The 15675-nt window shown below is 34.4% G+C and overlaps 1 protein-coding gene and 1 pseudogene across 2 annotated transcripts; one reads left to right on the top strand and one right to left on the bottom strand.

Moving 5' to 3' along the window:
- Positions 1-309: 309 nt before the first annotated feature.
- LOC308650364 (olfactory receptor 14J1-like) lies at positions 310-1269 on the top strand (the record flags this gene model as incomplete). Its single annotated transcript, XM_081296418.1, has 1 exon — positions 310-1269. The coding sequence occupies one exon, from the start codon at positions 310-312 to the stop codon at positions 1267-1269; it is 960 nt and encodes a 319-aa protein (XP_081152544.1).
- A 9471-nt stretch (positions 1270-10740) lies between these two features.
- On the bottom strand, positions 10741-11675 carry LOC308650363 (olfactory receptor 2G6-like; annotated as a pseudogene). The gene has a single exon. The product of its transcript is annotated as an olfactory receptor 2G6-like (transcript).
- Between the last annotated feature and the right edge of the window lie 4000 nt (positions 11676-15675).

The following is a 15675-nucleotide window of genomic DNA, read 5'->3' as shown; positions in this document are numbered from 1 at the left end:
AACTTGGGTGCTGTATGTTCCATTAGTTCAATTATGCATTTTTCTTCCTTTGATTAGAATGAGTGACACTAAATTATATTATCTATTTTACTAATCCTCCTTATGGCTGAGTCAAAACATTTAAAATTACTCTATGTAATTCTTAGTATGTAAAGCTATTTCATGCTTAAAATGGTGGGCTGATGGTCCAATCTTCATGCTTCCATTTTGTCAAGTAAGTACATTAGATTCTTGAATAACAAACATTGTATTTTTAGGATTTTCCATTCTTCCTACAGTCAGTATCATTCTTAGAAATCAAGAAGGAAAATGGCTAATTTCACTACAATGAGTGGATTTCTTCTCATGGGTTTTTCTGGCAAGCCTGAAATAGAAATGTTATTTGCTGCTATTTTCTTAGTCTTATACATAGTGGCTCTAATTGGCAATATTCTCATTATTACCACCACTTCCATGGACCACAGTCTCTCCTCACCTATGTACTTCTTCTTGAAACATCTCTCCTTTCTGGATCTGTGCTACATTTCTGTGACAGTCCCAAGGTCCATTTGCAACTCTTTCATGCATAATGGCTATATTTCCCTCTGGGAATGCATACTGCAGTGTTTTGCATTCACTCTCTGTGGCTGTGCTGAGATGGCATTACTCACAGTGATGTCTTACGACCGCTATGTGGCCATTTGCCTTCCACTGCGCTATGAAGTCATCATGGATATCAGTACCTGTGTTCATGGACTGTTAGCTGTCTGGGCCAGTGGAATCCTTGGTGGAGTCATGCACACAGCCGCTACTTTCTCCATCCACTTCTGTGGTGCCAACATCATTCATCAATTCTTCTGTGATGTCCCCCAGCTTCTGAAACTCTCTTGTTCCAATGAATATGTGAGTGAGCTTGGGGTCAGTGGCTTCTTGGCCTTGTTGACATTTGCTTGCTTCATCTCTATTGGAGTTACCTACATGCATATATTCTCTACTGTGCTGAAGATACCATCTGCTGAGGGCAGAGCCAGAGCCTTTTCTACCTGCCTGCCCCACCTATCTGTTGTCATATTATTCGTCTCTACTAGTGCCTTTGATTTTCTAAAGCCACATTCAGAGTCTCCAACTGTGTCAGACTTTTTACTCACTGTTTTTTATACTGTTCTGCCCCCGACACTCAATCCAATAATCTATAGCCTGAGAAATAAGGCCATGAAGGAAGCCCTAAAAAAGATTTTTGAAAGAAGAAAAGACTTCTTTTTCTGGATCACATCTATTAATTTGTTTTGAGGGAAAAGTAAAAATTTATTACAGAAAAAAATAACATAACCAATCAAGAAATTAAAGTTAAAACAGAATTTATTATAGGGAGATTCATGAGAAAGTCATTATATAAATGGACTCTGTGCAATAAAAACAGTGAGTACAGAGTTATGTATAAATTACTCTTATGAATACAGCTGATTAAAATCTCACTAAACAAATTCAGGTGTGAAAAAAATTTCTTCCATTTTAAAGGAAAGAATTACTCTTTGTCACTCATTTTTATCCGTGTAATGGAAATGTAGTTAATTTGAAATGTCTTCCTCATTTTTTCCTGAATTACACTAGAGTGGGAGCCACCTGATTCTCCATGCCCTCTGGTCATGTAGGGGTTCACTACAGTTCTATCAATGTCTCAGGATTTCAGTCAGCAATATACAGTGCTCACCCTGGAACAGTCACATCATTTGCTCTGCCCCTTCAGATGCCATGGACTACTTTGCCACTTATGTGGATGAGATGTTTAAATGAAAGAATAATTTGATCAAGCTCAGAAAATGAATGGAAGAAGAAATCTGAAAAGAATTAATAAAATACCATGTTAGAAAAAAGAGACATAAATGAAAATATATACAAATATAATTTTAGTGATTGAAATTTGGAACTAAAATATGTGTCAAACAGCAAAAAAAATTAAAAAATAAGACAAACTTAGTGAATTGAAAGGTCCAAAGATTTCACACAGAATGAGATAAAAGAAATGTATGTCTTGGGCTGGGGATGTGGCTCAAGCAGTAGCACGCTCGCCTGGCATGTGCAGGGCCCTGGGTTCGATCCTCAGCACCACATAAAAATAAAATAAGGATGTTGTGTCCACCAAAAACTAAAAAAAGAAATATTAAAAAATTATCTCTCTCTCTTTAAAAAAAAAGAAAGAAATGTATGTCTTTAAAAAAAATCTGGAAAAGATTAGCAATTACAAGATTAACAAGAAGAATCAAAAAGTTATTCAATCAAAATCTCCAAAAAGATCTATTCCTCTATTTGCCCATGCTTTGAGGAACTGTGTTACAGATGAAATTTAGAGAAATAACTTCTAAGAGTTTTTTCAGATTAAAAAACAAAGGACACAGATCATCAGCTTTGAAAAGCACAACAAAATTCATCAGTACAACTAGGATCAATACACATGTAATTATATCATACTAAAACTAAAGCATTATTAAAAATAGAAATTTCTGAAAATCAAAATAGAACAAGATATTCTTAAAGTAATACAACTTTATAGTCTAAAAGTTTTATTATTTTGCCATACATATTTAGATCTATAATCCATTAGAAAATAACAACTGTGGGGACTGTGTTGTAGCTCACTGGTAGAGCGCTTTTCTAGCATGTGTGAGGCGCTGGGTTTGATACCCGGTACAACATAAAAAAATAAAATAAAAGTAATATGTCCATCTACAACTAAAAAAGATTAATAAAGAAAATAACAACTGTATCTCGTGTGAGGTAAATGTCACTGTTCGTTTTACTCAGTGATGCCAAATTTTATTAACATCAATATAGAAATATCTTTTCCTCCAATGAACTGTCATGAATTAGGTGACCCTATAATGTGAGTCTCTAATCTGTTCTGTGTTCATATTTACAATAGTGAGCTCTACCATTTACTGTAGCTATACAGCAGGATTTTTTAAATATCTAGTAGTATAAGTTTTCTATCTCTGTTTTTTCCAGATTTTCTAAGCTGTTGTAAGTCTTCTAAATATGCTTCTGAGTTTTAAAATTAGTTTTGTAATTTCCAAAAAATATCTATAAAAATTTTGACTGGCATTCCAAATTGAATCTATGATCTAAAGAGTGGAGATTTGTCTTCTTTAAAATATTTTATCTCCTCATCCATAAACAAGATTATTTTCTGTTTATTTGCATTTTTAAAAATTCTCTCAGAAATTATATATATTTTAGTGTAATTGTTTATGCCTTTTATTAGATTTACTTATATGTATTTGATGTTATAATGTTTAAATTTGTCTAATTTTGCAGCCAATGTTTAAAGAGAGCATTGATTTTTGTGTATTGACCTTATATTTGGTGATCTTATGAAATTTATTTATAAATTTTATATTTTTATAGATTTTTAAAATTTCTATTATATATTACATAATCTGTGAATAAAGAATTTCATTTTATCTTTTCCAATTTCTAAAGCTTTATTTATCTTTCTTATTTTTGTGCTGGCCAAGAACTGTAAGCCAATATGAAAAGAAGTGATGATAGTAGTATTTTCACTTCTTCCCAAGCTCAAGGGAAACTTATTTCAAACATGCTTTAGAGATGCTACCAAAATTGTCCTCAATCTTAGAGTATCTGGAATGGGCTCATGAATGTGCCCAAAGGAAAAAGAGTTGCTTTAAATGTCTGATATGAGCAGAGGAAAAGATGCAAAAGCATGTCACTCTGCTACTTAAATATGACCATTCTCTTGGGGCTGGGGATGTGGCTCAAGCGGTAGCCCGCTCGCCTGGCATGCGTGCGGCCCAGGTTCGATCCTCAGCACCACATACAAACAAGGATGTTGTGTCCGCCGAGAACTAAAAAATAAATGTTAAAAAATTCTCTCTCTCTCTCTCTCTCTCTCTCTCTCTCTCTCTCTCTCTCTCTCTCTCTCTCTCTCTCTGTTTAAAAAAATATATATGACCATTCTCACCCTTCACATCTTCTTTCTCCCAGTTTCAACCACAAAGGAACCAGAGGAACCTAGAAACAGTGGGAAACAACATAGAAGTTGGAAGCTGGTAAATATAGAAAATGTGGCAATAGGTCCTGCACACTCTAAAGACCACCATCCCAGAATAGGTTTTAGTTAGGTAAAGGAAGATGATTAATTTTCATGAAGTTAAGGGCTTTTGATTATGAAATTGACTTAGTTATAATAACTGATAAAGTGATATTTTTCTTGATACCAAAAATAATTGGAGAAGTTTTGTAAAGATTAATTTAGGGTCCCAGTAGCATAGGAAATATTAATTCTACAGAATATTTTCAAATGTCCCAGTCCAGGAGGCATGGGGGTAGGGATGATAGTAGAATGAATTGGACACTATTACCTTATGTGCATATATGATTACATGACCTATATAACTCTACATCATGTACAAACAGAAGAACAAGAAGTTACACTCCATTTATGTATGATGTGTCAAAATGCATTCTACTGTCAATGTATGTGAATTAGAACAAATTTTTTTAAATGGCTGAATAAAATAAATAAGTGTCCCAGTCTATTGTCAAAACAGCTAAGATTACTGGACATTAACAGCTATGCATAGAACCCTTATAAATACAGACTAGTGTGAAACCTAAAGAGGAAAATCTCAAAGAACATCCCACTGAAACCAAAAATCTACCTAGTTTTCCAAAGTCTCTGCAAAAGAGATATCCTCTCTAAGAAGTAACCAGAATGAGAACTTGTGAATTACTAGACCCTGGCTGACTACCTAGCAAACTCATGAACTCTCCAAACAGTGAAGGCAGTCTCCAAGCCTCCCACGTATTCAACAAGAGGTGAACGCTTTTCTTGTTCAGGACACTTAAACACAACCTCTGACCAATCACTGGCTGAATACTAAACAGAACTGACCCCAAGTAAGATAAGATTTCAAGGTAAAAAGAAAAGCAGAACTTATCAGGAACATCAGAGATTTTACACAACCAGGTAGATAGAGTTTACTGAATTAGTCTAGGAAAGTTATTAAAGAATCAAACAAAAAACAATAGCAAGTCATAGGGGGTTAAGGAAGGATCAGCACCCAGAGTGCTACAACATAATATTTTAATATCCAGGTTCCAGCAACAACCAAAAAATGGGAAAAAAAAACAGTGAATTATGACTCATCTTGAGAAAGGAGAAAAAAAAGCAGGCAACACAACCTGTCCATGAGTGTGCTCAGATGCTGAACTTAGAAGATTGGGCTGTAAACTTACTCATACTCATCCGGTACTTCATGATTTTCTTCAAGGCTCAATAGAGGAGGTGAGCTTCATTTCGTCTAGGGCTATTAATCCTTCTTTAAATATTTTAGAGTCCAAGGAAAAACTCATGCACATTCAGGTTCTAGGCAGATGATATTAATGACAGAGTGGATCGGGTCTGAGAAAACAATTGCAGTAATGTAATGATGGATGGCCAACAATATTTAGCTAAGACCTGCACTCAGTTCTAAAAGAGTAGCAGAAACAGACAAACTTCAAGCACATACAGAATCTGAAGAAAACAACAACTATTCAGTTCACTTGATCAATTTTCTGTGCATCAAGTCCCAGGACTGAAAAATATTCATAATCTTCAATAGAATCTGGATTTTTGTTAAAAGCCTATTGATTCTTAAAATAAGTTATTCATACAGAAAAGTAAACACTTCATAAAGATGCAAGTTGCTCAATTTTTATACTGTGAACACATCTTGATTGAGAAATAAAACACAGGAACACTCTAGAACAGACCTCAATTCATTTTTTTTTTTAAAGAGAGAGAGAGAGAGAGAGAGATGAGAGAGAATTTTTTAATATTTATTTTTTTTTAGTTTTCGGCAGATACAACATCTTTGTTTGTATGTGGTGCTGAAGATCGAACCCGGGCCGCACGCATGCCAGGCGAGCGCGCTACCACTTGAGCCACATCCCCAGCCCTCAATTCATTTTTATATAATACTTTTACTTGTCCTCATGTAACCATTATTGTAATTTTAGAACTGTATACAAACACAATACATTACTTTTTTTGTCTCTGCCTTCATTCATTCAACATTGTCTTTGTGAGATTTAATCATTAAGGTGCTTATACAGTAAATCACAAATTTTATAGCAACATTGTATTTCTTTGTGTGAATATTCCATACCATATTTATCTATAATTGTATTGATAGGCATTAAGTGTATCTAGGGTTAACTTTTATGAGCAATGCTGCTATGAATAATTTGCATATATCTTTCAGAAAATGAAAATGTAAGTATTGCTTTTGAAGAATGTTTAGTCATAAAATAAGTACACATATATTCAGCTTTAGTAAATACCATTTACTCAGAAAACTTGTATAAACACCTACAAACCACAGGCGGTGTGAGAATCCCAAGTGCTCCGCATCTATACCCACACTCAATGTTCTATGTTCGTTTAATTTTAGCCATCTGCTAGCATGTAGTGGAAATATCATTACAATTTAAAATTTGTACTCCCCTGATAACTAGTAAATTTGACCACATTATTTTGTTTATAGATCATTGGGAGATCTTATGTATCATACCTGTTCAAGTATCCAGGTTTTTTTCAAATTGATTTCTAGAAAATCTTTATATCAGATGTTTGAAAAATAAAAAGAAATATTCAAATACTTGTCCTAGGGAAATATAAATTTGGGAAAAAGCAAGGGAAATTTTGTGAAAGCAATTGTAAAATCAATTATACTCATTGCCCAAATTGAAGTTATTCCAGAACCTAAAAAATGAGTAAGTATATTTCACCAAAATAAGGGAATCAAGGGAAACACTTAAATAATCATATCATTAAATCCAAAATCAAGTATTTGATAAAATTCAAGGTTCACAAAAATAATTAAAAATTTTTGTAAACTATGAATAGAATGAAACATGGTCGATATGGGCAGTAGACAAAGGTAGGTCCTTTTAGACAAATTTGGCATTTCAGATCAATAGAAACAGTAATTTTTTATTAGATGTTACTGCAATAATTAATCACTCATGTGGAAAAGAAGACAGGTGACCACTATCACACCATCCACAGACATCGTTGCCAGATGATTGTACATCCAATGATGAAAGAAAAAAGCTATATGTTCATAGCATCATCACAGTAATGATTTATTAATTAATCAATAAGTTCTTGTAATCTCAAACCACAAGGGAGTAGTTTGATTAATTCAACTATGCTGAAATTACTGAAAAGTTTTGTAATCTCCCTTGGGCTGAATTCCTATTCCTAGGAAATACCCTGCTGTTTCCTGACATTCCATACTTCTTCCTTGGAAAGTCTTCCTACTCTATGCACATCTGTCCCCATGCTGGTTTGCACTCCTTTCCTTTCCTCTAATGTCTTTCTTTAATTCATTCAGATTTTCTCTCTCTCTCTCTCTCTCTCTCTCTCTCTCTCTCTCTCTCTCTCTCTCTCACTTTCTCTCTCTCTCCCTTTCTCCCTCCTTCTCTCTCTGGTTTGTACACCCTCCTGGGTTTCTGTCAAACACCCCACACTCAATGCCTGCCAGGCTAAAATCCCTTCCTGCTCCAAATGAGTCCCAAAGTGTCTGGAAATATGTTCCTGTTCTGAAGTATGCAGTGGTTCACAATGCTCACTTATTATTTTTATTCTATTTAGAATTTATAATAATAGTGGCTATATTACTTTTACTACTGATAATGATTCCTTGGGCTTTCTTTCTTTTATTTTTTTCTTGAACCATCTTGCCTGCCATTTACCAATTTTACTAAATTCTTTCAAAATTGTACTATTGGCCTTATCAATTTTCTCAGTTATAAACTTGTTTCTATTTACTTTCTATCTTATATTTGTGGCCTGAAAACAGGTGACAACTATTTCAATTATTGGTATGAGAATACTTTACTAGAAAAGTCACCTCTCTTACCATCTGAAAATGACCAGAAAAATCAGTGTCATTCTAAAGCTGCTCTCCAGGAGCATGGAAAGAGCCATGCCCCTGGTATGGGCAGTAGACATAAAAGAATAATGTTTCTTCTGATTTAATAGTGCTCCTTGAGGAAAATCACCAGTAATAGACAAATGAGTGTTGAGCTTTGCTACATGCCAGACACTTGTCAAGCCTGTTATGTATGTTGTCCCCACTCCTCACACTAATATCATGAAATTGGCACTGTTACTCCAACTCTATAGATTTGGAAATTAGGGAACTCACTTCAGGAGTTAGAACTAGGTTGGTATGACTCTGGTGTCCAAGACCTTATACAAAACAAGATATTCTTCTAGAACTCATAGTAATGTCCAGCCTCCTTCACAAAACATACAAATCCCTAAGCAATTTGGTTCATTTCACTCTTCTAAGCATATCCCCTATGATTTCTGATTATATTCTTTTCCCCTAACTATAACAAAGTATTTAAATTTGAGTTTAAATAGAATGATTCTCTTTTTCTCATACATTTATGAATTAATACCACATGGCATGGCAAGTCAGAGGAGAAAGAAGTTATTATTGAATGAGGACATGTTTGTGGAATAGGTGAGATTTAATTTTGGCTTTGAGAATTTGACATGGTATAAAGTGCTAAGGTTAATAAAAATAAAATGTTCAGAAATTGCTGCTCCAATAATAGGATAAATGAGAGCATAATGAGGAGATAAAAGACAAATTCAATCAAGATGGTGGAAAACCTGAGATATTATGCTACTTTAGAATTCATTCTGTAATGATTTAAGAGGCATTTATAATTAGAATATCATAGTCATAAATAGAGTTTAATTTTTCTAGAATAATCAAAGTGTTCATTGAAAAAAACAAGTCATCAAGAGAATAGTTTGAAAATTTAAAAATACCAGTCACAGGTACCAACATTTTAAGTGCCTTGGAAGCTAGAAGTAGACCCACAAGGAGTCCATGGACCAGATATGAAAGGCTATCAGGCAGAAAATATATTGCACATCTGAGGGCATTCACAATCATTAAATTATAGTTTTCCCTCCAAACCAAAGATGCACCAAAATCCATTCCTGCCCAGAGCTATATATTTTCAATCTTTATTAGGGTCAAGATAGAGGATCCTATCTTGGGCAGTGCCAATGTGAATGTGATGGATGAAATGGGTTAAGACTAGAGATAGCTTGGAGAAGAGTTTCCTATGTCTGCAAGGGTAAGAGAAATCTAAATAGAATGCAGGATCTGTATTCCAATTTTATGCTGAGTTAGAGGAGCTACCAAAAAATAGAGCATGGTTGGACACAGTTAAAAGGTGTTGAAATATCCTAGAAAGTGATTGAAGTTATAAGGGAGATCATTACATGGGTAATGTCAATTGAGCTATGAAAATTTGGAATAGTGTAAGTGATATAGATGTAGCTAAAAATAGGTGGGTAGTTTTTCTTAATATATAATAGATAGCTCTGAGCTAAACTCTTATCTAGAAGATAATATTTACTTATCACAGTAGCCAAGCAAATTTGGAACTATTGTTACCACTCTTGTACAGTGGAGGAAACTGTGAATTGGTATAGTATAGGTATGTACTTAAACACTATCCTAGTTAATTAGCTTCATAGGACTGGGCTTTGAACCCAAGCACTGTGACTCAAAATTTCAACAATATTTTTAGAGCACATATTCCAAAGTCAAAATTGCTACTGAAGTGCAAATTGGTGCTGATACAAAGAAGTGTAAGGAAGATTTTGATTGGCTTTAGTGTTTCCAGTAAATAACAAATTAAATACCATGCAATATAAAATACAAAACAACAAACACCAACCAAAGAAGCACATGTTGAGAATGATAGAAATTGTGTGTGAAGACTATGGAGATAGCTGAACACAATTATGTTTTAGAAGAGTATTTTTACAAATTGTTAAGATTCACTCAGCATTTACCAGTGCCATGAATGACTTTCTGACATTTTGCATCAGTTAATTTATTTAATCCATACTGAATATGTAAGAACTGATTGAACAGAGAAAAACAGGTAAAGGGCAGAGAGAATCATGAATGGCAAGTATGTAAAACAAAGCTTTGAACCAAGGCAGTGTGGCTCCACAGTCCACATGTTCAACAACCACAAAGACACTGGAGAAAGCAAGTGACTGTTAAATGGAATTGAATGCAAGCTTTTGCCAAGAAGAGCCTGAATCAAGCAGAAACTATATTACATTAATGTTTCGTATTTCATTAAATTATTTAGTAATTACTTATAACAATTATTTTAATTATTACTTGTTAAATAATAATTCATTCTCAATAGCAGTTTAAGGAGATTCATAGATCTGGTCCTCTATGCCAATAAATTCCCACTTTTTGAAGTTTGGTATTGTTATTTTTTTTTCTTGAAAGAACTGAGACAATAGGTACAAAATGTTTGCAACAATGTTATAAGAGAATTCTTCTTAAAAGGAAATACTACAATAATTTATTCATACTAATATATACTTTTCAACTTTGCAAACATTAAATATTATTTTAATTCCCTAATCATGTTTGCAAGCAAATATGTATTTATGTGTGGGAAAGTCTTCCACTCTTTCTATATACTTCAACCTTTTAAATATATTTAATGAGAGAATTTGCGAAAATATTTGTGACACATATGTGAGTTTTCATGTGCTACAGAAATTGAATCTAAATGTTCTTTTTTGACACAGTATGGGCCACACTGTATGTAAATGCAGCCACACATGCACTGCACATTAGGGAATGGTTATTTAATATTATGTCTCTTCAATAAGTCTCCAGTACAAAATGTCCATTAGAAATGTTGCTCTTTCCTTAGCAGTCTCCTCAGGGCTCCTTTCACATCCTTGTTCCTCAAGGTGTATATGAGGGGGTTGAGGGTGGGAGTCACAACAGTATAAAAGAGTGTGAGGAACATGCCCTGGCTGTGGCCAAAGGATCTCTGTGGTTGGATATATATGACTGAGCTGGTCCCAAAATAAAGGGAACCACTAGAAGATGAGAGCCACAGGTCCCTAGAGCCTTGCGCCAAGCTTGGGATGACTTAATTTTTATCACAGAATGTGCAATGAATCCATAGGAGACAGATATCAATGCCATGGGAAGGAGGAGGAGAACTAATGTAGCCACAAAAAGCTGGACTTGGTTTGCATGGATGTCAACACATGCCAACTTGATCATGGCAGGCACTTCACACAAGAAGTGGTGGAGATGACGGTGCCCACATCGAGGAAGCCGCAGGGTGATGGTGCTTTGGATCAGAGTGTTTCCCACTCCACTCAGCCAAGCTATTCCTGCCAGGGTCTTGCAGAATGATGGGTGCATGACAGTCGTGTAGTTGAGAGGTCTGCAGACAGCCACATAGCGGTCAAATGCCATGATAGTAAGGAGAACGCACTCAATGGAACCTAAGGAAAGGGACACATAGAGTTGTAGGATACAGCCGGTGGATGTGATGGTCTTGGCTGGTCCCCTCAGGTTCCACAACAGCTGGGGCACGATGCTGGTAGTGAGGGCAAGGTCAAGAAAGGAGAGATTAGTGAGGAAGAAGTACATAGGTGTGTGGAGTTTGGAATCCAGGCAGGAGACCAGGATGATGGTTGTGTTGCCCACAAGGGTCAGAAGATAGGATATCAAAACTACCACGAAAAGGATGATTTCCAACTGGGGCTGGTCTGAGAATCCAAGCAAAATAAAACCTCCCTCAGAGGTTTCATTGTTTTCTTCCATCAGTCTTCAAAGGTAAAAGGGAAAAATAGAAATTCAATCTAGGGAAGTATTATTATTACTATTTACCTACAATATTTGAGATAAACTCTTAGATAAGGTTTTTAACCAGTGAAATTATACAAAGAAGAAAAGATAATTATTAAAAAGACATTAATAAATGCAAAGGCCTTTTTCTGTCATTTTTTGTCCCAGTAAATATTTGATACCTCCTTTTCTTCATGAAACTGTCTCTTTCCCTTACAAGTCAAATTTATTATTAAAGATAATCTACTTAGGAAAAGCTTCCATTTGGCCAGAGTGACAAAAATCTGACTAACATACCACTCAAACCTGACAATAACAACTTAAGCAAAGTTGATCTGGAGCTCACAGTTTCAGAGGGTCAGTCCATGGTCAGTTGACTCCATAGTTCTGGGATGGAGGTGAGGTGGAGCATCATGGAAGCAGAGCATGGTGGAGGAAATTGCTCACCTCATGGTGACTGGGATGTAGAGAGACAGAGAGGAGCCAGAGGGACAGCATATAATCCTCAAGGGCACATTCCCAGTGATCTACCTCCAGCCACACCCCACTGGCCTACAGTCACCACCCAGTACAGTTGACCTTTCAAATGATGAATTCTTCAAATAGATTAATCTATTTATGAAGCTATAGCTATCATAATCTAATCCTTTCACCTCTGAACGTTCTTGCATTAACAGCTTTTGGGAGACTCTTCATATCCAAACCATAACAAGTGGCTACTTAAGTCTGTTAAAAGTAGGAGCGAAGTAACAGACAAATGCTGACAGTAATTTAAAATCATCATTGAATGGATTTTCAGTGATTATTGTTCATAATAATGGAAATTGTAGTGCAAAAATAGTGAATGAAAGTCAAGAAATTGATCAGGAAAATAAATGGATTGTATTATATGTCTTATGTTTTTTTTTGTCGTCTTACCGACAAGATGGATTATAATGATGCTTCTTAAATTTAATTATCTGAGCAGAATGATAAAGGGTTAGACCCTCATAAGTTTCAACATAAAGGGAACTAAATAGTGCTGTACTTTCTTTACTTCAGAATACTTACATAAAATCTTTTATCTCTTAAAGGTAATAGGAAAAAAAAACATAAGTCATATGAACATCTGAAAACACACAGACCCACAAACTTGGATGTGCCCATTTGTTGAGACAGATAATCATGAGATGTTTTGATAAAAAATTAGGGGAAGACTATAATCAATTTTAAAAAAAAAAAAACTAGGTGTTAGCATTTTCAAAATCATGAAAAGGCAAAACATATCGTTTTCAACTCACTTTCATTGTTGTACTTAATAAATTAAATTGGATCACAGTACAGATCCCCATGCCTATTCACTTGCTATTTTTTTTATGATATTATCATCTGTGCTCCCAATTTTTCTGCTCTCAGGATAGCATCTTCTAGAATCATTTCCTTTTAGTAATATTAAAGGATCAATTTTTTGTTTTACTTAAACATTTTTATGTTTCCAAGAGTCAAATGTGTCTGGAATGGGAGAAATAAAGTTTTAACCCTTTAAATTCTGGAGCTAAATGTGCATAGCTAATGAAGAATTCTACTCAGGGGGCTGGGGATGTGGCTCAAGCGGTAGCGCGCTCGCCTGGCATGCGTGCGGCCCGGGTTCGATCGTCAGCACCACATACCAAAGATGTTGTGTCCGCGGAGAACTAAAAAATAAATAAATATATTAAAAAAAAAAAGAATTCTACTCAGAAAGCCTGAATCTTGTGCTATGTATATTCCACATTCTGCATATTCCTAATGCTGCTTAACTAAGATGGAAATTTGTCTCAGACTAGTGTTTTTTTTTTTTACTTTTAGTCACTAAAGTAACTATTTCAATAGTTTAAACATATACTCAGATCTAATGCAAGCATAAGTTCTTTCCATTGCCTCAAGCAAATAACACAATGATATAATTTTAAAACTTTAGAATCATCTTAAATTTGAACTCTTAGAATATAATGTCTTGTTAAATATGAATTTATTTATAGATGGAAATTCGGGAATTACCAATTTTCTAGTTTTGTACCAAATCTTAAAATCAAATAATTTGATAGGATGTTACATTTCAAAGAAACTTTAGAAATAAATTTTTAATTTGTTTCCCTTTGCCAGAATTCAAACACAAAATCCAGAAACTCCTGTTGAAATTAATACAGTATACACATTCATATCTCACATTATTTGCAGTAAGTTTTTAGAGCTTTACTGGATTATAATTGACAAATAAAATTGAATATATTTATCATGTACATGACGTTTACATTGTGGTATACATTGTGGATATATGTATACATTGTGGAATAATTGCACAAACCAGCAACTTAATTTTATATAAAGAAATAATATTAGTGTAGGTGCTTATGAGTCTACAAAAAAGTTAAATGAAATCAAAATCATCTAATTATTCCTCTTATATCTTCCTATTATAATACTCTAAACATTTGGATTATAAATAATATTTCAAAAAGAGCTTTCCACTCTACCCATCACATACTCTATTTTTTATCCTGAATATACTGAAGAATAACTCTTCTCTATCCAATCTGATGAGAACCAGCTCATACTTCTGAAGCAAGATATATAGAAATTTGCTTTGTCCACAGTTCAAGTATGACTTGTGGCTTGAAGTGACTGAAGAGAACCTTGGAAGGAGAGTGATCAGTGTGAGAGAGAAAGAAAAAGAGAGAAAGAGAGAGATTTCAAAACAGAATACTAAAAAGCTATCCTTTAAAATCTTAAATATGAACTATAGAGTGCTATCTGGAAAATTATCCAGAGAAGGGGAGCTCAAGGATAGCACCAATCTGTGCAAACAATATATAGCAGTAGACCAGATACTTAGTTCCTATTTTGATATCTATAGTGTTAACTGGTACAGTATGCAGAAATATTAGGATTAGCAATTTCCATCAGTAAAAACAGTAAATAATTATGAATTGTGTCTGGTATAAAATCAAATAACAGGTGTTGTCTATAACTTATACTGTATTATTTATAAGAAAATCCTTTTACTTTTGGCAAAAAGACCAAGAACTTTATTCTCCCCTACACCTTTTTCTGATTGTTCTTGTGATATGAACACAATTATTTTGAATGAATATGCAGAGGACAGACCTCCAAAAGGACTCCTGAAGGGAGAGACGGTGACTCAGTCAGGGAACTAGCTGACTAAGTTGGTGATGACAGTAGTTACTGGACAAAGATGTGGTGATATGAGACAGGTAGAGGGTTACTCACATTCTCTAGGACATCCCCCTCTCCTTTTCACATTCATCCACATGTAGAGAATATTGCTGTTGACATTACTCTGGCATAACTGAGTTTCTCTCCTGGAGTGAACATCACTTTCATCACAGGTGAAAGTAAATATGACTTGAGCAATTTTCCCTGGAGAAAATCAGATTAGAATAAATAAAAAACATATAGGATAAGGATTCTCTCAAGTTGGGATCTGTATTTCCACGTTTCTAATTATCATGGAGTTGATTAATGTCCAGAACTTTGCTCTCTCAAGGGAGACACATAAAAGAAGGCATTTCTCCATGGAACATTGTTTGTTTTTCCTGTCAGACAAATTCTCTTACCAATATTCAGATTTCTCAGTTGTATATGTTCTTCTGTTCATTGCTATTGTGCTGTGGGTGAAGTCATTGTCATTGCTGTTAAAAATTAGCTACATAATTGGGAAATAATTTTGTAATTATTTTGTACCAGTTGTCTCTTTTGTAACCAGTTACTTTCACTAACAAATATAAACTTTTTCAACGTCAGTAACTATTAACCATAACATCAGTGTCGCACAAATATCCCATTATAAGGGTAGACCAAATTATTTTAATATATTCCACATTTATATACATTAGATTTGTTTATAATTTTACCATATATTATACATTTCTGAAATAAAATATTTTTATAATTAGATATGTTTTATAATTAATGAATGAATACATTATTATATATT

The sequence above is a fragment of the Spermophilus citellus genome (assembly GCF_964194105.1).
Source record: "Spermophilus citellus genome assembly, chromosome: 5".
In the NCBI taxonomy this organism is placed as follows: Eukaryota; Metazoa; Chordata; class Mammalia; order Rodentia; family Sciuridae; genus Spermophilus; species Spermophilus citellus.
This window is presented reverse-complemented; position numbering and strand designations above follow the sequence as displayed.